At 37.5% G+C, this 25493-nt stretch overlaps 1 protein-coding gene across 1 annotated transcript in view; it reads right to left on the reverse strand.

Moving 5' to 3' along the window:
- Positions 1 to 25493, reverse strand: part of EXOC4 (exocyst complex component 4) — an 808787-nt gene that overhangs the window by 122690 nt on the left and 660604 nt on the right. Inside the window, exons 13-14 of the mRNA XM_017532629.2 lie at positions 19090 to 19245; positions 559 to 737 (exon numbers count right to left, since the gene is read on the reverse strand). Of these exons, the coding sequence (XP_017388118.1) occupies positions 559 to 737; positions 19090 to 19245 (335 nt within the window). The remainder of the gene's footprint in view (positions 1 to 558; positions 738 to 19089; positions 19246 to 25493) is intronic.

Genomic DNA, 25493 nt, shown 5'->3' on the forward strand with positions numbered 1-25493 from the left:
GTTTCCCCTAATTTCATATTCTATTCCTTAATTTCCTTGAAATCTGTGATTGTTATCTCTTAGCCATCTTTTTTCCGGAATACTTGTTGTCTTCATTGTCTCTATTTTCCAGCTCCTTAATCACGTCTATGACTTTAATAAAAAGATTAGCTTTATATCAAGTTAAACTGAGGATGTCAGCCGTGTGCACGGCCCTGAGCTCTGAGACAGTTTTTGCCCTTGAGAAGTTGTTGTAAGGAGGAAAAAAGGTATTGCTTTCTGTTGTTGAGACATTGTGACTCAATCCTAGATGAATTTATGTTTCTAAGGCATAATACCAAGCTATGTCAACATGGGCCTTCCTGGCTTCCCATATTCCACACAGGGAAACCAAGATTCGTTCCCTTCCCAGAATCGCAAAGCAGGAGAGGTGCAACGCAAACAGAATTCTAACCAGCATCTTCTGGCAACTTGGGACACGCCCCTATATGGTGACCAGTGCACACTCTCGCCTTTCAATGAAAGCATTCAGTCTAGTTCCTCAGCTGTCCCCACGACAGCTTCCCACTGGATACTTACTCTGGGATGTGGAAAGATTGGAGAAAGCTGACTTTGTTCGACCTGCCAACCATTCCAAGCTTTCATGCATGTTGGCCAAGGCTTTGAGGTCACTGACGTCACGAAGGATGTCTTGTGGAGGGATTAATTTATCACCCAGGTTCCCAATAAGAACTTCAGACTCCTTGCCAAAAGCTGCCCTGAAAAGCAAATTGGAAACACACTTCATATATAGCATGGAAAAGGTAGGACCAGGAACACTGATTTAGGCATGCCTAACACAAGGACTGACATAATCACTATTTTACAGCACGCTCTTTGTCCTAGGTTTAACTTTGTGACACAACTATCACATGCCTGCGTAACATTATTCTGGTAGGGGAAAGAGTTCTCGGAAGAAGAAACAAGAGACTCCAATAATTGTGCCTTCAACAGGGACCAGTACGGGCCTGATTTATACGGTAATAGTCCCTGGGGATGGCGTCTATACGGCTCTCCTGTATGTTTTTTCCCTTGCCTCTTCTCAGGCTATCGAAGTTGATAAACAGCTTAGGGTGTTAAATATATACATGGTTTAAAGCTTATTGTAGTGAAAATAAAACAACCAAGTTAATCTGGCACCTAGAAAATATTGAATGTTCAAAAGCAAGGAAGACCCAGCCTCCTTAACAGAGTAGGTTGTAAATGAGATGGATGATAGGATTCATTCATGTATTTATGCACTTAGTTGTTCTAAAAAGGATCCAACACAAAGTCTAAGTATTAAGGCATTTAGCATTTGGAAAGAGAAACCAAACAAAAAAATCAATGCTGGGATCCTTTTACGGACCGGAAAAATATAATTAAGTGGGTTTCACAGAGAGCCCAATGTCTTCAAAATGTTTTGCAGGGGGAAGGGAGGGGTTGAAAAAATCAAACTACAGGGGTTGAAAATCAAGTTACAAAGAATGGAGCTGGAAGGGACCTGCGATCATAGCTCAGCCACTGCGGAGATGAAGAAGTGGAGGCTCCAACAGTCAACTGTTCTGCCTACGTGACACATGAGCAGCAAAGCTGGGACTCAGGCTGGCTAATTTCCACAGGTTTCTTTCCCTTTAAAAAGGAAGAGAGCTAAAATTAGAAAAGATGACTGAGAATGCTAGGGAAAAAAATCACGGCTTTTCAGGAAAGTTACACACAGGTGAGTAAGCAGAGCTGATGCTGGAGGTTGGAATAGGCGCCTGGAGAGTTTTCTGTAAGTCCCAGGGCTTTTAAAATCCAACATACCTTAAGTGAGAAGAAGCAAGAGCTTAATTTAACTAGAACAAGCCAAATTAAGTTTCGAGCCTGCAGTGATTAATAACAATTGTTGACACATAGAAAGATGCTTAATTGACACATAGGCGTTTAGCACCCAGCGCTACAGCAGATGCCCAATGTTGAAAGAAACAACTGCTGTGAATCAAATGCTTACGTAAAATGTTTATGCTACCAAGTAGTGAGTCATGACTAGCCTCCTTATTTTAGCATAGGGTTATCTTTTTTAAAGGAAAAACCACAGTTGATGTTGAGGCAATGAAGAGCAGTGAAGTGAGCGCATGGAATGTGGGTATGCACCAATCTGATCTAATGGGCTCGGAAAAGGCCTTGGGGTGGGCCCTGAATTCCGCATTTTGAACTGATTTCCAGGTGATGCCCAGGCTGCTTGTCTGAGAAGCATGTTCTCCTTGAATGGCAAGCATGGAATACAGACTTCAAAGTGAGACAAACCTGGGTCTGAATACTGAATCTCCCACTTGCTTGTTGTGTGACACTGCTTAGATTTCCAAGCATTATTATCTAGGGGTAAAAGAACTGACCTGATATGAAGTCATGTGAGGATTAGTTGTGATTCTTTAAGCTTTTCATTGGCAAAATTTCAATAACTATGTAAAACTAGAAAGAAGAGTATAACAGTCTCCCATGTAACTCTCTCCCAGCTCCAACTATTAGCAACTCATGGACTCCATTATTCCATTTATCCTTATTTACCCCTCCCCATCACCACTTTAGAATATTTTGAAGCAAATCATTCAGGTGATAACACAGTACAAACAGTTTTCACTTGGCAAAGCTACTGTTGTCATCATTATTCTTAGGTCTGTTGAGATGTAGTTTGATGAGTTTGAGTCTGTAGTTTATTTAGCGTCGACCCAAGGTATGGGATGATGAATGGATTTAAGTAGTTAAGAGTGGGCAGGAAGAAATATGTTACATATCAAGAGGTAGTTTTACAAATAGAGCCTTGTAATACCAGAGCGTCTCACAGTCCAGACTTTTATCAGCATCTTCAAGAAGTTAATTATTGTGACAGAAACCATTAGTTACCTACCCAGTATCCATTATCCCATGTGTTCTTGGTAAAAGGACCCTGATGTTGTTGGGGGCAGTAATGTGCCCAACTTCAAATGAAACAAAACAAAAAACCCCACTAAATTTTCCTGCCCTTCTTGCAGATGTGGTGGCCAGTGAGATGTAAACTGAAATCAGTAAATGGGCTTCGAGGAAGCCCTCTCAGTTGGCAGAGACCTCTTTTGCCCTCTCTCTTTCTGGAACAAAGCAATGGCAACTGGGGCTGCAGAAGCTCTTCTCAAACATCAGGGCACCTTGAGTACGGAAGCCAGTGCTGAGAGTCCTGGAGCCCAAAGACAATGGGGCGATGGTGCACTGATGCCATCACGGAGCAACAGTGCGATCCCAGACAACAAAAAGGCTTTTGAGCTTCATGTCATAGCAGAGAAAAATCAAACCCTACTTGTTTAAGCCAAGGCTATTTCAGGTTTCTGTTAGTAGTTGCTAAATGCAATTTTTAGCTGACTCATTTATCTAATTAGCATATGAGATGTCATCCTAAGAAAACCTTCTCTGAATTTGGATAGCTCCAAAATCCACTTACTAGGAAAAGCAAAACAATGTCTCCTCCGTGATTCAGGCCCAGAACACATTTAAAGTATTTCCCCTTGGCTGTCACTCAGTCAGGTTGTAAATATTTAGTTTTCTTAATCTGCCCTTATATATCAACTCTTCGAGCCCCTTAATCATCTGTGATAGATATAACAAAAAATGCCTCTGAGCTGGGTGGTGAAAAATCAACAGGGGAGGCAAATGGCTTTGAAAACCAGGCTTGGAGCCATTTTTACGCAGATTAGGTGGAACCCTAGGTGGAATGTGACAATCAAGACAAATGTATTTATGTAGAAGTCTAATCTGCTTGAGTGGGGATCCTGGGCCCTGGGTAAGTCTGCCGTAGGCTGCCTGGGCTTGATGCCTATCCCATTTCCCTCTGGCTCACTGAGATTTGCTTAACCTCCTCAGCCAGGAGAGCAATAGATTGAGAGAAATACAAACTGCCTCATGTTGAATACATAGCAGACACCTCATTTGACAGGAATCCATAATCACCCCCTAACAACCTGAAAAGAGCACAGAAACTATGACACAGAGAAGTGATTGACAGCTATAACCATTTCACACAAAAAATCATTCCTTCGAGGATTTGTGTGTGTCAAAGAGCTTGGTGGAAGGTTTTATGTGTTAGAATAACCTTAAAGGGATGGCTTTAGATGCTTGGCTACAGATTTTTTCCAAACCCTCTAGTTTATTAAATTATGATCTATCTACACTATGGAAAACCATGAAGTCATTAGGAATTATGCATATAAAAAGCTTGATAACATAGAAGAATGTTTGGTATAGCTTATTTTTCATTATGATATGCAGCTGTGTGAAATAAACTTATACAACTCTAGGTACTGTATGATATTAAGAAAATAATTAAATATATGAACCACAAAAAGGTTGGAGGTCTACATGCCAAAATGTCAACTGCGGGATTGTATCATGCTTTGTGATTTTCTATATTGTCCATATATTCTCCAAAAAACAAGTTTAAGTTTTAGTTTAGAGAAAAATGGAACATCTTACCACGTATGAGAGAACTTTCAAGTGGGCACATCAGGAATCCCAGCACATAAAACTGGAGGACATGGGTATTAGTTATTTGTGCCAAAGTGGGAGGCAGTGGGTGCACTGGCCTGAAGCTGGTCTGGACTGGTGGCTCCAGGCTTGTGGGAGACACAGTCATTGTCCCCTGCAGAGGACCCTCACAGCCAAAATGGCTGTTACCTGGCAACTGGACAATATTATATCCTCTTTCTAGGCCTGAATTTTAAATACCCTTCATCTTCTGCTTATTATGACAACACATGATTTAATGAAGACACTATGTATTTTTGAATGAAACAGGCAGCAAATTAACATTGTCTTCAGAAGATGAAGTAATACAAACTCAGAAGTAACAGGTGCTCAGTAATTGCTCAAAGATGATCAGACACAGCCAGGAGCAGAAATCGGAACTCAAAACATGAGTGTTTTGGGTACTGGATGCCGTCTGAGGACTTGACTTTCTAATCGGTTGGCCAACCGGCTCCCATAGAAGCCTATGAAACTAAAGAAGAATGTTAAACCTGTTAAGCTGAATTTTTACCACACAATTATTTATAATCTGTAAAGAGCTCTAGCTGACAAGAATTCATTTAAGATAATTTTGCCAAGAGTGTTAAACCTATTTAACTTAATTTTACCACACAATTATAATCTTTAAAAAGGTCTATCTGACAAGAATTCATTTAAGGAAATTTTGCCAAAGATGCTCAAAATTGTCTTCATTTAGTCTTTAAAGAATTCCGTTATCTACTGAAAGGAAAGCAAAAAAGAAAAAAAAACCCTGTACTTTCAACAGACCTGATACAATTATGAAGGAAACATCACAAATAGTTTCAAGGATTGATCTGCAGACCTGTGCTGTATCCGATCACCTAATACACACACACACACACACACACTCTCTCTCTCTCTCTCTCACACACACACACTCAGACCTGCCCCTCTCTCCCAGCCCTGTCCCCCAAATCTTCCACCATCACCACTTCCGATTGCTGAGCCTAGACCTAAGATAACTAACTGCCCTAAGAGCCTAGGAAATGCTGCCTACAAAGTCAGTTCCCCTATGATAAAGAACAGAGCAGGGGAAAGGCCAAGACTGACTCAAATTACCAAGCCTATTTGACAACAGTGGTAATTTGTTACAAGACTGCAACATAAAACTAATACATATGGTAATGATATGGGTACATAACAGTATGTCTTCATTCTTGGGAAATGCATGCTAAAGAGTTTAAGAATCAAGGTCATTATTTCTGTAGCTTACTTTGGAATCGTTTGGTAAGAGGGAAGTATGTGTATATATTTGGAGAGAGAAAAGAGTGAGTATAGTAAGATGTCAGTGGTCAGGAAATCTGTCAGTATGTGGTACATTCACATTCATTGCACTGTTGTTTCAACTTTTCTGTGGGTTTAATATTTTTCAAATTTCTAAAATAACAACAAAGAGTTAAGCTCAGGGAACAAATAAGAAGTGATAAAAAGAATTTTTTGGGGGGCTATTCAAAATTAGCATCTCTCCTACTCCTGTCTAAAAGAGTTCCTACATGGAGAACTCCTGGGAATCACTTCCTAGATAGACCCCTTGACAGTGCTCTTTTCTTCCCAGCCTACCATGCTTTCTGGAAATGAAGGTTTTATATAAAATATAACATGTACGACAAGAAGTTAATGCATCAATTACAAACTTAAGCAATATTACTAAAGCAATCAGAATCCCGGCAAACTGTCTCTGCCATTTTAATTTCAGATCTGGGGAGAGAAAATTTAGAATGACAGTCAGTTACGTTTTGACATGTTCAATCCAGGAATGCATAAATGCACAGTTTCTTCTGTCAGTCTATCTTTCTGTCCTTGTGTAAGTATTTCGGACTGGTTTATATGTTGTGTTCTTATGGGGGAGCACAGAAAAACTGTTACGCATAATTTAGCCTCTTCCAGAAGAAGCAAGGTTAGAGTTACCAAGGCTACGGTAGAGGCAAAGGTCTAGAGTGTAAATTGCAGACACCATTCTGCTAAGGCAGCTTTGCCACCATGCAGGCTCCTAGTCTAAAGAAAGACACAAGCACATCATTCTTACAGAGGCTGGGGTGGTGGCAAAACACCAGGATTCAAACAGCTTCTCCAATTAGAGGCCAAGATCTTAATCACAGGTCAAGGTGTCTGATAAGTCCAAATGCATTAGTATGAGAGATTTATTATGTTAAAAAAAAACTGTTCCCATTTGACTCAGATCTATGTAATGTGTATGAAAAGAAATTCTTTAAAATTTCTCTGTAATTATACTTTCAGTTTAAGTTACAATTTTTCTTTCCTAGCAGCATAACTTTTGCCTATATTGTTAACAATATATTCTATATATTAAATAGTTAACTTTTTTATTTCTGAATAATTTTCAATTGACAATATAAAACTTCAGCTCAGACTCTGGGCAAACAATTAAGTATTTGTACTCCATACTCTGAGATAACTCCTACACTATTTTTTTCTCTTAGTAGCATAAGAATACAGACATACATTCATTCACCAAGTATTTATTAAGCCACTATTGTGTGACTCATTTGATGCCTGTCATTCAACACTTAAATTCTAGAACAATAAAACTGGCTAGGCACTCTGGCCAGTAACCTTACACCTTTGATATCAGTGTTGAATCCTGAGTTTATCTAAGAACTTGATGCTTTCACAGGCAGCCTTTGGTTGTAACAATGTTCTTCTGGAAACCTCACTGGAAAATAGTAATTATAAAAAAATTGACCAAATTTTCTTTTTAAAACAGCTTTACAATTGAAAGTTGTGTTTCTGAGACATCAAATAAATGACAAATAATTGAAAAAAAAAAAAGCCATAAATGTAAACTAGAACCTGAAGTAGTAGCTAAAAATAGAACAATCATATTCAAAGTTCCACAAAATGGGTAGAATATACTAGGTGATTACACAAGGATTTCCAACCTACTCTGAAGCATAAATATATGACTTAAAAACATAAGCTTTATTGGATGTTAAATATGACCTAATAAGCTAGTTAAAACAAATAAATACACAAAAACACATACACGCACACAAACATCACTTAAGAAAAAAATAGCCAGTAAGTTGGAGACTCACAGGTTGTCGTTTACAGAGGAAGAGCTGGAGGTGTAGATGAGGAAGGGACACACGGGGAGTTAGTGGCACGCGGGGGCAGGAACCCAAGTCTCAGTCTCAGGGTTTCTCCACGTTTTGTATCCCCGTTTTTGGTACCAAGCAGATGAGTCTACTGATACATCAGTGGGTAAAGACTGAAAAAATTCCATGAAAATTAATACCAGAAACTAAGCAAAAAGCTAACTGCGAAGCAGCATGTTACTTTGAGGCTGACGGCACCAGCTCAGAGCTATGATAAGTAGACTCGGAACACTATTGCATGGTAATGCTCTAGAGCTTGGAAAAAGAATGCATCTTTCTTTAGCTAAGCCATTCAAAGAAGCCTGGCCACTAACTTTGCTTCACAGATGTTGTCAAGCAACACTAGGTGTAAACAATTAGGTACATGTTTTTTAATTTAGGTGCTAGGACTTCCATACGTATGCAGTTTTTCTGCCAGAAGTCACTGTATAATACGCATTATACAGTGCATAATTATATTAATTACTTTCCATAAGGAATTCCTGAACTTCAAAATAGATTATCAGGCGACAGGAGTAAAATAACCAATAATCACTTACGTTGAACATCTAATACTCTGGTTTTTCAACTACTGAGAATGAGTATATGTTTAAAAGCCATACTTCATATAGCACTGAACTCCTTCCCCTGAGTAAACCAGCTTATTGATTATCCTGGTTATTTCTCCAATTGCCATACGATTTCCTCTTGAAGAATTTAAATCTGTTCAGAGCAGAGACATGAAACGATTGACCTCAGGCAAGAGCAACAAGGTATCAGTTAAGGTAGCTCTCTTGAAACAGAGAAGGGAAGAGATGAATGAGTAAGGGAGGTTTTAGGAGAAAGGAAGAGAGGATGCGAACCTTGGCAGGGGCAAAATGAGATACACATGAACACAAAGAAGGGAGCAGTAGATATGGGGGCTACTTGAGGGTGAAGTGTAGGAGGAGGGCTAGAATCAAAACAATACCCATCGGGTACTATGCTTGTTAACTGGATGATGAAATATTTTGTATGCTAAATCCCCATAACATGTAATTTACCCATGCAACAGACCTTCATACATACCCCCAGATCTAAAACAAAAGTTGAAAAGAAAAAAAAAAAAAAGAGATACTATACAGAAGAGTAAATTCTTTGTGTAAAATTGGCAAAAAAGTGAAAATAGCTTAAGATGATCCATTTTTTTTTTTTTCCTGGGATACAAGTGTTAAAACGACAGTGTGTTTGCTGAGCAATAGGGAGCTATCGGAGCAGTCACAGGGTCAGAGGATGTGTGGATAATTCTTTTAAAAGCAAACAACAATTTCAAACCAAAGGAATAATTACCCATGGTTAAATAACCTATATTAATGAGTAGTGACCCCGCTGTCCTACCACTCCCCTGTCTCAGTCCTGTGCCCCAGAAACAACCACATATCACTGTTTAAAAAGGTACTACTGCTTCTAAATTCTTCCAGTGATGTTCGCCATCTCTCTAAAGAATCTGTTGAAATGGCTACTTGTTGATGTTAATTTTAGACGTTGTGTTCGGACCTCTTGCTTGATGGTTAGGTGAGGATCCCCTCCCCTGAGCTCCAATTCCATCCCCTTCCTCTTTCTAATGTAGTTGTAGTATGCTTTTTAGTTCTCTGGTCTCTTCTGTGTAGGTTTCTCCATATTTTTCCCTCCAGCAGTAGCACTCAACACACTATTAAGGGTCTGCTTACTTGTTTGACTGACCCACAGACTGTGAGCAAGGGAAGCAGGTTGGAGTGTGGAGGGGGAGAGTGTTTCTGGGAGGAGATGCTTGGAGGAATTAATACCTGAGCTGAATCTTGATGGCAAAGATGAAGAAAGGATGGTGAAATAGGAAGCTGAAAAAGTTCAACAGGGAGAGAAAGACAGATGTGAGGAGGCAAGTGGTCCTTCATCCCCTGGCAGGGAATTTCAGCTTGCAGCAGAAAATAGGCATCGGCAGAAACAGAGTGGGACTAAGCCAACAGCAGGCACAGGGCTTTCAGCAGTGGTTCTGGATGGTCTCACTGCTTGCCCTTGTCTTGGGAACACATCTGCCTGCAACCTACCTAGGCTTGATCACAGGCATTCTGCCCATCCCCACAATGGCACAAGCGACCACTGCCAGCCTTCCATTTTCAAGGGCTAAGTTGGACTACCTTGGAAGAATTGCATTTTTTTTCTTTTATTAAGCCTCAACTGAAAGAATGGTATTAAATGCCCACCTTAAAGAAAAAAATTAAATAATTATATCTGAAATTAAACAAAAAAATGAAATGTGGACAAATTAGTGACACTTTAATGATACTAACAGGTAATTATAATTCTCAAATAATTGTCCAAATACATTAGCATTAATGTGATGTGTAGGGGAGATTTTAAAGTTTGTTTTTTTCCCATTTACTGCCACTCTTACGCTAACAAGAATCTTATCATTTTCATATAATAACGAAATGCCTAATTCGATCATCTTGAACATTAATTGATATGTTTGCAGCTGAGTCTCCAGCTAATGACCGGTCTTTTTTGTTTAGTTTTGAGATTTAAGTCAGCTTCTCATCCAGACTTGCCTGGCAGCATCCTATATCCATCTATGACCTTCATCTCATTTAACTAGGGAAAGGAAAATATTTTAGTAAAGCATTTTCTACTCTTGCACTTATTTAATATATTCATGTTTTCTGATTTATCTTTCCTTTTGCAATTATATTTAAGAAGTCATATTAAGCCTCCAGAGACGATGCAATAAATGTCTCTACTTTATGAACATAAATATGAACACTTTAAGATAGCTGAAGTCTTCCTTGCCTGCATTGCTCCTTTCATTTACTCCTTCACACTTATCTAAAGATTCTTCATAGCTACAGTTATCTGGAACCTTTTAACAGCTGTTGCTTATATTATGTTGAGAACCTTTCAAATTTCCAACCGGAACTTTTCTGAAAATCATTGATGCTCTACTTTATTCATATAATTTCCACATCTAAACACATTCCTAGCCCTCCTAGATTTCTGCTTCTGTTGGAATTGTTTAATCTGAATTGGATGAAAAAAATTGAAGAGGTATAAAGACTTACTAAGGACAAAAACAAAACAAACTACTTAATGATAGTGCTGAGGACCAGAATGTAGGCCAGTGAGTTTCCAAGGGGATTTCTTACTATGTATATAACTTTTAGAGAGTTCACTGAAGGCTGAGGCCTCCTCTTTTTTTTTTTTTTTTTTTTTTACATTTTATTCCTTTCATTTGAGGAGTGGCTTATCCTTCTCATTCATTCAACATTTACTGAGGACCTATGGTATGAGGACCTATGCTAAGAGGATTCCACAGAAGAAAAGTAAAAGTGCAAACTCGATTTTGGCTTTTATTCCTTTTTCATTAAACCTTTAATATATGACTCATGCCAAATAAAAACTTAAGATCAACCGCCTTGCTTGCTGGAAATTAATATTTTGCTGTTAATCATGTTGACTTCCTAATTTCATAAAACCACAAAAGGTAGTCATAATAAACATACCACTCATTTGATTCTCCAGACAAAAAGTTATTTTCTAAATAACTCAATAACTAAAAATAGCTACAAAATGTCCTTTAGTCTCTCTTCCCTATTCAGGACTGCATCACCCTCTACTGTAACTTAATGTAATTTATTTTATATCATATTTATATCTCATTCCCCCATCTTTTTTTAAACAATGATTATTACTTTTTCTTTGGAATGATTAGTCAAACATATAACTTAGAGGAAAATAAGACAGGCAGTTTTAAAGCACCTATATTCAACATATTATTTTCCCCCCAAATATAGCTGGATATTCTGTTTAGTAACCTGTTATTGGAAGGGAGAGAACCTATAACAATATAATACATTAGGTATAATATAATGAATACCAAGTCAAAATGCTTACGTGATAAATGTCTGTGAGATTAGCATAAAATGACTCAAGTATCAGTCAAGATTATGATGATCAATGAAAATGAAGGAATAGTTCAAATGTTAAAAACCACAAATTCCTGATCCATTTTTAGGCTAGTCAGTCATAGTGTGGTGGCTCTGGAAGTCAGATAACCTAGAGTCGAATTCTAGCCCTGTCATTTAGTGGCTTGGTGAACTTGGGGAAGTCAATTACTTCCTCTGCACCTCAGTTTCCTCATATGTTGAGTAGGAATAATTCCTGAAAATTTGTACTGCTGCTGTACAGTGTCAGCCACTGAAAACTCTTAACTACTGTGAGGGCTGGAACAGACTGCACAATCTTAATTCTTTATCGTGCATCTTTCAAGACTACTCTGGGGGTTTTATATGTTGCTTGAATTTTATCACTTGAAAATTCTGCTCCAGGTCCTGCCAATCACACCTATCCACTTAAGGATTTTCAAATGCAGCTCTAGAGAACAGATTCTTCTCCTTTCATTCAGGATATGAATGAAATGGGGATAACAATTGCAAGGGGGGCTGTTTTTCTAATACACATGGCCTCCCTAGCTCCTTCTCTGTTCTCTTTGCTTCCCCCAACACCTTATCCCTCTCTTAATTACATCTCCAGAAAGCAGGAATGCCTTTTATCAGCAGATACTCATTGATCTCAAAAGGATAAATATACACATAGATATGGCAGGTGCAAAGACAATGGGCTAGAGAGCCTGCTTTCAGCTTCTTTGGGAATAAAAGGATATTTTCTATTTTTCTATGAAAGCCCTTGCTTGACCTATTTTTTCCCCCTCCATTCAAAGTTAAGCCTGGAAATAATACATTTTATTTTTTAGTTAAAAAACAAGACTAGAAAAGAGCCTCATTTAGTAATGAAGGGAACGTAACCTTTATTCAATGCAAAGGGCACTGGATTCTATATTCATCTATGTGCCAGGCAGCCCTCTGAGCTTTAAAAACTAATTATAGGGGGAGATTGTGACTTTTCAGTCTTTTTGGCTCATGCCATATTCTACAGAACTCTAAAGTGCTAAATCAAGGCACTCTATCAAGTCTACTACAGTGGAATATCAATGAAGAATGTCCTCTTCTACTTACCTGTGCTTTCAACTTCTAAATGGGACAGAGAATGTGACAGGTTAAAAGCAAAGAGTCAATCCTATACCAAATAGACCTACAAGTTACTTTTCTTCTGTTAATACAAATACAGTTTGTTTTTCAAGCCATGTCTACATGTAAAAACATGGACAAATCCTTTAGGCGTAATGTTCAGCAAAATAAATCAGATGCAATGATTAAATTTATATAAAATTCAAAGACAAGCAAATCTAAACCATGGTGATGAAAGTCAGAATAGCTGTTACTTTGACAGTAGGACTTTTGGGGATACTAGAAAAGCTGCATATTTTGATCTGGGATGGTATATAATGAGATATTACATTTAGTTATACACTTAAGATTACACTTGACTTCATGTATTAAGAAATGTACATTTAATTTGTTTTCCCTTCAAATTTAAGATGGAAAGTGACATAATTCAGTGAGCAAAACAAGAATAAAGCAAGCCAGGGTCTTGACTCTAGCTTTTCTAAATCAGAAGCATGAGGTGGTAGAAACTCACTTCTTTGGTTCAGTATTCTCTTTTCTGGAATGGGGCTAGAAATCATTCCCTTCAATTTAAGCTATTGAAGATACCCAGTAAGACTGATGGAAAATCCCATTGCCAAGCATAAAATATAATTAAGGAGTTACACAAAAATAAGCTGAGGAACAACAAGAAGATGTACAGTCATTTAAAAAATCTGTAAAGTTGGGAAAAAATAATTTTTCTTCCAGAAACTGCTTGTAATGCAACTATGAAGGTTGCCAGCTGTAGTTAGATGAGTATGCTTACAGAGAAGGAGTGGGGGTTCACCCAGGCCTCTTCCAAATCTGGCAGTGGGAAAATATTATGATAATACTGTGAAAAAGTGGAGCCTTGTGGCCTGACCTTTGTCCTATGGTCACTTTAATTATTTCTACTCGGCTCTAACCAATTGATCTCTCAATCATTCTTTACCTGTCTTGATAGGAAAAAAAAATCCTGAAGTTACTCTCTATACTATAGCCATGACAACATGATGCAAATTAAGGGAAGAGAACAGGTAGAGGAAATGAAAATGTAAGAGCTTATAATTTATTTCAGATGCTGACGAAAAATATATTCAGCACAATAAAGGTTTTAGAAGAAAACATCTCTGTGACTTTGATATAATCATAGATTTCTTAAACTGGATTCAAAATGTCCTGTCCATAAAAAATAACAAATTAGATGACAACTTTAAAAAGTCTGTTTAGTAAAAGGTATCATTAAGAGAGTAAAAAATCCAACCTATACAGTAAGAGAAGATCTGTTTGTCTACCTATCTATCTATCACAAAGATGTTACAGCCAGATATACAAAGAACTCTTAAAAATCACTAGAGAAAAGACAGACAAGCTAATTAAAATCGGCAATAGATTTGAACAAATATGTAACAAAAGAGGAGATACAAATGGCAAATATATAAACTGCATAAAAATGTGTTCAAGTTCATTATTTAAGAGATAAATGATTATTATTAAATGACTATGAGATCCCCCTTCAAACCTACTAGGCTAGCTAAAATAAAAAATTAAGTGCTAAGATATGGCACTTAATTTATGGTGAGATATGGAGCAACTAGAACTCTCATATAACACTGTAAGAGTGTAAACTCTTACCACTTTTTTGGAAAATTATTTGGCAGTGTATACTAAAACTCAACATACACATACTCTAGTACCCAGAAATTCTACTCCTAGGATATACTCAACCAAAATGCATGTACATGGTTATCAAAAAAAGAAAAAAAAATAGAATATTCACAACAGCACTATTTGAAATAGTTCCAAGTGCCCGTCAGCAGAATGAATGTATTAATACACAATTACATGTATGTATACATACATACACACACATAGACATGCATATGTATAAACTTTTAAAAACCTTGTGTAGTCACATAATGAAATACAATATAGACTATGGAGTAGTGAGAACCTATATACAACAATACGGATGAATCTTGCTCACATAATGTACAACATAAGAAGCCAGTCATTAAATAAATAAATATATATATATATATATATATATATATATATAATTGCATGATTCCATTTATTTATGGTCTGAAAACAGATCAAACTAGCCTAGTTGTTACATATCAGCTAGTGTAACTTTTGAAAAGGCAGGCAGTAACTAGAAGGAAGGACAAGAAGGCCCTTTGTTGCTATGTTCTCTTTCCTATTGCTAATGTTCTATTTCTTGATCTGAGTATTGGTTACAAAAGTGAAAAGTGTAAAAATTGGCATAGCTATGACTTTGATATGTGCACACTCTTGTATATTTATTATGCTTCATTAAAAGTATGTATATATAATAAATAGATATCCAATAAAAAGCAAACTACAGGTAACATAAGAAGAGATGAAAACTCTAAGAAAAAATCAAGAGGAAATGTTAGAAATAAACAAACACTGTAACAAAAATGAAGAGTGCCTCTGGTGGGCTCTGCAATAGACTGGATATGGCCAAGGAAAGAACTGGTGACACTGAAGAAATGTCAATAGAAACTTCCAAAACTAAACCACAAAGAGAAAGAAGAAGAAAACAACAGAATATCTGAGAACTGTGAGATAGTTAAAAAACACATAATCCAAGAACTATGCGACAGTTTAAAAAGATATAAGATACGCATAATGGGAATATCAGAAGGAGAAGAAAGAAAAAAAGGAACAGAAGAAATATCTGAAGCAATAGTAACGGAAAACTATCCCAAATCAATTACAGATACCAAGCCACAGATGCAGGAAGCTCAGAAACAACAAGCAGGATAAACACCACAAATTCTACACGTAGGCGTACCATATTCAAAGTATACAAACTCAACGACAAAAAAAAAAAAAAATCTTTAAAGAAACCAGAGGGAAAAAAATTCTATAGAGGAACAAGGGTAAGAATTGTATCAGATCTCGCTTCAGAAATCATGCGGGCAAGAAGAGAGTGGAGTGAAATATTTAATTGTTAAAAGAAAAACAACCATCAATTTTGATGTTTAATTTTATATGTCAGTTTGACTGGGCTAAGAGATGCCCAGATAACTGGTATAACATTTCTAGTGTTCTGTGAGGGAGTTTCTAGAGGAGATTAGCATTTTACTCAGTAGACTTAGTAAAGATGATTCTCCCTCACCAACATGGATGGGTAGCCCCCAATCCACTGAGAGCCTGAATAGAACAGAAAGGTGGAGGATGGGTAAATTCATTCTCCGTAAGCTGGAGCAGAACATCCATTTTCTGTTGTCCTCAGACATTGTAGCTCCTAGTTCTCAGGCTTTCAGATTCCATAACTTACACTAGCCCCACCCTCCACCCCTGTTCTCAGGTCTTTGGACTTGGAATAAATTACACCACTGACTTGCCTTGTTCTCCAGCTTGCAAATGGTGGATGGTGGAACTTCTCAGCCTCATAATTTAATAAGCCAATTCCTATCATCAGTCAATCAATCAATCAATCAATCAATTTATCCATCACTCCATCCTTTTGGGTCTGTTTCTCTGCAAAGACTTGACTAATACATCAGTCTAGATTTCTGTACCCAGTGAAATTATCCTTTAAGTGAAGAAAAAATACACACTTTCTCAGACAAATAAGAACTGAAGGAATTTGCTGCCAGTAGATCTGCCTTGCAATAAACGTTAAAAGAACTTCTTCAGAGAGAAGAAAAATGACACAGATCAGAAATCTAGATCTACACTGAGAAACGAAGACCATTAGGGAAGGAATAAACCAAGGTAAAAATAAACCTTTTCTAATTCTTACTTGTTCCAACCGTGTGTTCATCATAATAACAACACCACTTAGTCAATGATTCTAGCTTATGGATAAATGAAGTCAATGACAGCAATGGTACAAAGGATGGGGAGGAGGAATTCGGAATACTCTGTTACAAGGTACTTGCACTGCCTGTGTAGTGGTATGGTGTTATTGAAAGCAGACTTGGATTAATTATAAATGTAAACTACAAATGCAAGGAGTAAAAAAAGAAGTGTAACTAATATGGTAAAAGATGAGAAAAAAATGAAATCATACAAAATAATTAAAACAAGAGAAGGCAGAAAAGCACAATCCATAAATAAAAAAACATATGTTGGTTAAAACTGCTCTGCAAAAGACATAAAGAGAAAGAAAAGGCAAACCACAGGCTGGGAGAAAATCTTTGCAAAATACTTATTGGATAAAGGATTGCTACTCAAAATATACAAATGACTCTTAAAACTGAACAAGAAAGCCCATAACCTAATTAAAAAGCAGGAAAAAGATCTGAATAAACACCTCACCAAAGATATACAGACAGCAAGTAAGCATAAGAAAACATGTTCATTATCACAAGTCCTTAGGAAACTGCAAATTAATACAATAAGATATCACTACACATCCACAAGAATGGCTAAAATCCGCAACACTGACAGCATCAAATGTTAGCAAGGACGTGGAGAAACAGGAGCTCTTCTTCCTTGCTGGTAGGAATGTGAAATGATACCACCACTTTGGAATACATTTTGGCAGTTTCTTATACAACTGAACATATTTTACCTTATGATCCAGCAATCACATTCTTTGGTATTTACTCAAATGAGTTAAAAACTTGCATCCACACAAAAACCTGCACACAAATTATTTATAGCAGCTTTGTTCATAATTGCCAAAACTTGAAAGCAACTAAGATATCCTGATAGATGAGCGAAAAAACAAACTGTGGTACATCTATGAAGTGGAACATAATTCAGAGATCAAAAGAAATGAGCAATAATACCACAAAAAAAACATGGAGGAAACTTAAATGCATGTTGCTAAGTAAAAGAAGTCACTCTCAAGAGGTAACATACTGTATGATTTCAACTATGTAACATTCTGCAAAAGATAAAACGATGGAGACAATAAAAAGATCCGTAGTTGCCAGGGGTTCAGGGTACTGAGGGAGGGAGGGATGAAAAGGAGGAACACAGGGAGTCTTTAGGGCAGCAAAATTATTACTCTGCATAATACTGTAATGATGGATATATTCCATAAATGTGTCGAACCATATATGTGGAACATGAGGAGTGATCCTTAATGTAAACTACAGACTTTAGTCATTAATAATGTATCAGTATTAGCTCATCAATTAAAACAAACATATCACATGAGTGCAAGATGTTAAAAACAGAGGAAATGGTTGGGGGAGGTGTAACGGGATGGAGGCTCTTTGTACTTTCTGTTCAAGTTTTTCTGTAAACCTAAAATTGCCCCACCACCCAAAAAATAAAGGTGGGGAGAGAGAGTTTTCTTATATCAATTAACCTAGCTAACAAGTTTATTTGAGATAATGTGAAAAATAAGGAATAGAAACATAAACAGCAAGGATTTAGGTTAAATTACACATGTACTTTTGAGTATCATGGTTTTGAGAAAGTTTAACATGACGGTATAGAAAAATTTCAAACTAAAAAGTTGGAAAAAAATATGTCACTGTAGTGTATGAACATAGGTTAACTCTGTGAGCAGTAAAGATTTGTCTACAGTTGCACACTATGAGAGGGAGAAATGAGAACACAATTCTGTGATGAATTAAAACATTGGCATTTCTCCTTTTATTCCTCTTCTAGTGTTTGTTTCTTTAAAACGCTTTTATTTTATTTTTACAACTTATTCATTCACTTAGATAGGCAAAAGAAAATAATACTAAACTTAACTTTGATGTAACAAAGTAATACCACCCTCGTTTTTCTACTTTACACAGCTCTAAAGAGACAGAAGTAAAAATGTTTCACTGTGGCAGGCCAGCCATATGGAAATGAGTAGCTTCATCAAATTAGGGCACATTTTCATGGCTAAGTAAATAATTTAAATAGAATAAAGGCAAATGTTGAGTGATAAAGTTAAAAGAAGACTCTACTTTTGTCAAAACACAGAGCACAAGCACAGATAATACAATGTATGTAAACACAGGCACAGGAAGCATATTTGTAATTTCCAGAAAGTCCAACTAGCAGTTCTATGAACTGAAGAACATGTTAACAATTATATTCTGTATGGACAAACTTATCTTACTCTCATGTTTGAAAAGGTATGGCCCATATTGGGGCTATAAACAGCTTTGCTGAATGAATGAATGAATGATATTTTTTCTCTAAGAGGAAAGAATAATGTATATATTAAAAGATATTTTAACCCAATTTAGCAATGTTCCAAATTTGACTCACATTAATTTTTTTCCTTCTAAAGTTTTGAGCTCAAGGCACACTTGCATGGGAAATGAGGTGAGGCAGGAGGAAAACAGATTTTACTAAGTTCAACTAATTGCTGCTTGATTTTTAGAACTGGCCAAAATTTCATGTAAGAAGAGATTAGCTAAAGAGATGTACTTCCTTTCCATGTTTATTACAACTTAGAAAAATGGACCTTTTACCTGATGAAATCTTCTTCCTCTTCTCTCTTTGGCCTCAGCTGTTTGGGTTGAGCCATATTCATCCAGTTTGGTAGAGATTTCAAGAGTCTGCTGATATCATCATCTTTTGCCCAGGATGCACTGATGACAAGTTTTTCCTCGGACTGGACAATACCCCTAAACACAGTCAACAGAAAAGAGGCACTGCAGCATGACGTCTGGTATTCAGTTAGCATTTTCGGCTACCTTTGCTGCAGAAAAAAGATATCACACTCATGTCTCTTTTGAACATACTCCATTATCTGAGTTGGAGTCAGTGATACCCATTAATAGGTCACATTGCTGGGAAACAGCATTTCTACATTTCATACTTAGTTTCTTAATCGTTGAGTAATCGTGATTGTTGATAATACTAATTAGTTCCTTTTACTGTAGTTGATCCCTTAGGATAAATAAAAGTGCATGGTATGTTTGAGGGGGGATCTTTTAAGAAAATGTTGAATAAAAAGTGGGATAACCATGTAAAAGAATGCTATTAAGTGACAACATAAGTAGTACCTAAAAGATGACAGAGTGTTACAAAAGGTTGTACTCTGACTTCTTGGTTTAAACTATCAATTAGTTCTAGTTGAGGGTATTGTTTGAATTATGGACACCCCTCTCTTCACAGCCAATCTACCATCATAAAGAAACCCTCAGCCCCAGATGTCAGGCAGAAAAAGCCTTTGATTACTGTCATCTCCAGCAGGTTCTGACTAGTGACCTATAGCTGACACGCTTTGAGTCTTTTTTTTTCCCCCTGTTTATTTATTTTATTGCATTTTAGGTTTTGGGGTACATGTGAAGAACATGCAAAATTGTTGCATAGGTACACACGTGGCAGTGTGATTTGCTGCCTTCCTCCCCATCACCTACATCTGGCATTTCTCCCCTTGCTAGGACCCATGGGTTAGCTATTAACACTGCTCTTATCGGAATGTTACCTGTAAATTCATCTTAAATGTTCAACTTCAACTTAATTAAAAAGCTTTTCTTTCTGTTCAACAATTGTCACTATAACTAATTTCAATGATCTAAATGTCCTCATCAGCAATATTAGGTGACAGAAATGACATTTATTTATGAAGGGAGTGCCAATTAGCTAGCTACCCCTCTGGAGCTGACCAAGACTCCATTAGATTGCCCCCATCACAGGCAGGAATCTCTTTTGGTACGGGGGTCATTCTGGTGGACACTATGCACTTCCAAATAAACAATATATATGGCATGTATGTATGTATGATACCTCCTTGGCCCAACAGACAATTACTGTTTATAGAAAAAATAAGGTGGAGCCTAGGTCAGGTGCAGTGGCTCACATCTATGACTACAGCACTTTGGCAGGCTGAGGCAGAGGGATTGCTTGAGGCCAGGAGTTCAGGACTGGCCTGGGCAACACAGATTGACCATCTCTACAAAACAAAAACAAAAGTTGAAGCCTACAAACCTTGAGTCATGACAGACTGACTTAAGGAAACATAGTTTCATGTTGTAGGGCAGGGGTCCCCAATCCTTGGGCCACAGACTGGTCCCAGTCCATGGCCTGTTAGGAACAGGGCAGCACAGCAGGAGGTGAGCAGCAGGCCAGTGAGCATGACTACCTGAGATCCACCTCCTGTCAGATCAGCGGTGGCATTAGATTCTCATAGGAGCACACACTCTATGGTGAACCGTGCATGCGAGAGATCTAGATTGCAAGCTTCTTGTGAGAATCTAATGTCTGATGATCTGAGGTGAAACAGTTTCATCCTGAAACCATCCCATCCCCCTCTGGTGTCTAAAAGGTTGGGGACCACTGCTGTAGGGAGCAATATTACCCTGGTTCTTTTAAAATGAATTTGAATAAATAAGAGAGCTATTTATTTGCTCTCTTATTCTTCTAAAGTTTTGAGCTCAAGGCACACTTACATGGGAAAAGAGGTGAGGCAGGAGGAAAACAGATTCTAGAATTCTTCTAACTCATTATAAGGAATGTTTTCTCATAGTAACTATGGTCAGAGACACAAAAATTGGTTTGCAGAAACTTCTTCCCGCCAATCTCTCAAATTACTTTCTTATTGCTATTTTCTATTCCCTCTTTTGTTATTTCCTTGTATCTTTTCTGCAATATTTATGGACTAATCCAGCAATCTAACTTTTACCATCTTATACTTGCATTGCAATCTTATAGCATGGTACCAACTCAGATACGAGATTCTGTGGCAGGTGTACCCTCAATGTTTCTGACATTGTTTATACCTGTCTCTGATCAGGTTCCTCTCCCCATTTATAGTAGTAGCTATCTCTTTAAAAACATTTGCCTTTTCTGTATGTCCTCATTTGCTTGTCCCCCATATCCTTCTTATCTGATAGAGAAAGGAAGCGACCTAATTATATACTTTCAAATATTTGACCTCTTAACCCCAACAGAAATATGTTCAAATCTGTTTCATCCTCACTCATTTCCAGTAATTCGTCTATGTAGGCTCTTGGGGATCTTTTCTCCCCGACCTATCTCCTCTTTTTCTTGTATTTTTAGTCTTTCCAGTATGTATTCCCTAATCCGCTGTTATTTTTAAAATGAATGAATGAATGAATGAATGAATGAATGAATGGATCTCTTCCCTACATTTTTCTCTAACAAAGCTGCTCCCTCTCCTTCAAAGGTATTAATCAAAGGAGCCACCGAAACTAACTGACTTCACTGCCTCATCTCTCATTCATGAAATCTCTCTCCAAGGTCTACTTTATGATTTAACCCATCTACTGCTTTTTTGAAAAATTTTCAGTTATTATATTTTTCATTTCTAGATTTTCTATTAGCCTCAGTATCTGGAGACTCTCTGAGCATCCATTTTTCTATGTCCCATTATGCTGGTTTTTATTTTTATTATCTTTTCTTATTTAGTTATTTNACTAGCTTTTCCCCTCTAAAATGTCCTGTTCTTGTATCATGGAATCTGGTCTTTTTAAAAACCTCTTTGAATGTTTTAGAAAACAATTTTTAGGTTCGTTTTATGAAGTGGCTTTATATTCTTTGGTAGTTCTCATAGATATCAAGTGTCCTATTTTTTGCATCTGCCTTCTTTTCTAATGATGATGCTTTTCCTCATTTGGTCTGCTACTTTGGTCTGGAAGCTCTACTCAATGGGACTTGTCCTCTGCAGGAATCCTGCATTTGCCCTGAATTTTCAAGGTATCACTATTAGGTAGTCTGCATTTCCCTCTCCTGATTCCTATGAGTTCCACTGGTTCCAAATAGGTTTATAATTTTTGTTTTTTTCCTTTTTTTTGGGGGGAGCGCTTAAGGCTTTTTCTACCTATGCAGGTAGTACAAATTGAGGTTCTTACTTGCACATATCACATGAGCTGTGGGATTCTGATTTCTTTTAGGGGCTACTTTTCTACTCCAGGTTGGGCGGCTCCTTCTTAAGTCCCAAGTTTTCTTGGTTCCATTCATGAGTGAACTAAGAAATATGAATGAAAACAGTCCCTTGCGTAACTTCTGCATAGATATAGCTCCCTCCCTGCCTGGAAGATGTCAAAAGGCTAGCCTCTATTTGACCTCTGTATGTGGTCCTGAAACCTTTGTAGCCCACTCAACTTCCACATTTGCCTGTTTCTGTGGCTTTTAATTCTTCTTTCATTCATGGCATCTGGAGAATTATCTTTCATCCTTTTGAGTTTGGTTACATATCTAAAATACGTTTGAAGTTATAATTTTGTTTTTATCCAGAGTTTCTACAAGTTAGAAGCAAGAAAAGGGCTTTTAAAATCTATTCACTCCAAACTTTTGACAGGAAATCAAAATCCAGTCTTAAATCAACTGCAATCAGGGTTTTAGAACCATTATTCCACTGAAATTGCTCCACCAACCCATAAGCACTTTTTATTTTATTCTTCGCGCTCTTTGACTATTCTAAAGCATCCAAAACTTTTGATTACTCTCTTCCTGAAATATCACTCTTTTGCTTTCCACATAGTGTTCTTTACCTATCATCCTAACCTTTCTTAGCCAAATAGATGGCTCTTTTTCTCTGTCCATACTTTAAATGGTGTGTTCCACAGAATTCTGCATTTTCCACTTGGACAGTCTCATCTTCTTGCCCATAATGAGCCACCTATATTCTGATGACTCTGAAATTATTATCTCTAAGTTTCCTATGTGCATAGTGAAAGGCTTACTGTAGAACTCTACTTGAAAGTTCCATCCACACTTCAAGTTAAAATGAGTCAAGAGGAACTCAATTACTAACTACTTCCCTCTCTCTCTCCCACTAAGTATCTAATGTTCCCTCTTCATGCCATCCCGTTATGAGAGTCAGGAACGCAGAGTCATCCTAATTACCCAGTCACCACATCTTGCCAATTCCCCCTCCTTAATATCTTAATAAATCTGTCATTTCCTGTCCAGGTTCACTGCTATTAACCTATATTTAAACTCTTGTCATTTTTCACTTGGACTTGGCAATAACCTTGTAACTGGGCTTCTTGTCTACAGCTACAAGACCATCAGTTCAACTCACCACACCAGTCAGAAGAGTCATTTTTCTAAACTACAAATATAATCATGTTATAAACCTTCTTACTAGTCTTCCATGACTCCTAATTCCAGGTAAGACCAAGGCTAGACTTAGCAAGCCATGAACATCTATCTTTCCAGCCCTACCTCCTGGTATTCCTTTCCTCCTTTATGTCTGTTCTTTATTCGTAGCCAATCCCTTGCCTGTGCTGGTTGAACACACTACCCATAATGAGTATTCCAAAATTTTCCAAATAGGATATATAATTTCCTGCTTCTCTGTGTCATCTTGATCTAGAAAGCCTTTTTCTCATCCTCGTTTGCCTCTTCTTACCAAGCACTGCCCCAGCTCCTCCCTTGAGACATCTGAGTCCTCTTTTCTTGTGCCTCATCGCTCCTATACCAGAAGTTTTCAACCTTGACTGCACATTAGAATTACTTGGGGAAGCTATTTAAAAACCCAGATGCCCAAGCCATAACCAAGACCAAGTAAATCACAATCTCTGGGGTGTGAGATCCAAGCAACTGAATCTTCTGGAGTTTCCCATGTGATTTCAATGGGCACTCAAGGGCCACAACCTTTGCATTTGCCAACCTCCATTTTGACTGGTCCTACCACACTTTTTTTGCAAGCTGGAATCCCATACTGGATGATGAGTTCTCCGAGGGCAAACTTGATTTCTTACTAGTTTTTGTGTCCCCTGTGCCCGGCACAATACCTGGTATTTGGAAGGCATATAAGAACTTAAGTAGAGGTAAAAAGGAGCCCTCTTTAATTTCAAAAGTCGAGATAATTTATTACACTAAAACTATCTTAATGGTTTCCGTTTTCTTCTCTGCACTAAACAACTTCGATGAGCTGTCAAGTCGTTTGGCATTCAACCAAATCACAGATCACTCTGTGCCATGCCCTTCACCTTGCCTCTCTGGATTCAATACAAATCAGGATAATGCATACAGGTGTGTCCCCCTCTGAAAAAACCCAACATAAAATAGTCCTGACTCATAAAACAAATGAACCAAAGAAAGATTATTGACAAGCCTCCCCCTTCTAGGCTACTTATTCCCAGGTGGCCTATTATTGGGAAGTCTCCTCAAAAACTCACTTTCTGTGTGAAGAATCTGTTGACTATGTCAGCCTAAAATGATCTCTCCTTTTGGAAACAAAGCAAACAAAACTCTCCTTTTACACTTATCCATAACTTCCCAATTAGCACTCTGTCGGATATAATGGGGTGGGCAAACCATGACCTGTGGACCAAACCTACCCATAAGCTGTCTTTGTATGTCCTGTAACCTAACAATGGCATTGACATTTAATTTTTTTTTAAATAAAAGAACAATAGTTTTCTGACATGTGGAAATTATATAAAATTTCAATTTCACCACTCTTATCTAGAAAGAATCTTGGCTGGGTGGTTCAATTCCTCTTAGACCCACACTGTAGGTCAAATTCCGTTCCACAGAGTTAGAAGCCCAAGCCCAACTCATTTTTCCAGCATCTACATCTTTGAGTTCATCCATGCTGGCATACATCTGCCCTCAGCTTCAGGAAAGAGTTGGATCTTTAGGTGTGAGATGGTATCATATATTTTGAGGGGCTAGAATTTTCCATTTTAGCATTAGCTGAAATAAAAAAATTAGGTTAGGCTGGATGAAATTAAAGGTACTCACATTATTTACTTACATCTTTTTTAAAGGACTGGATTAATTCAGTAATTCAAGATTATGTTGTCTCTACTATGCATGGATCCCATTTTATTAAAGAACAGTTGGCCGGGCGAGGTGGCTCACGCCTGTAATCCAAGCACTTTGGGAGGCCGAGGTGGGTGGATCACTAGGTCAAGAGATTGAGACCATCCTGACCAACATGGTGAAACCCTGT

Source organism: Cebus imitator, unplaced genomic scaffold (genome assembly GCF_001604975.1).
Source record: "Cebus imitator isolate Cc_AM_T3 unplaced genomic scaffold, Cebus_imitator-1.0 Scaffold77, whole genome shotgun sequence".
NCBI lineage: Eukaryota > Metazoa > Chordata > Mammalia > Primates > Cebidae > Cebus > Cebus imitator.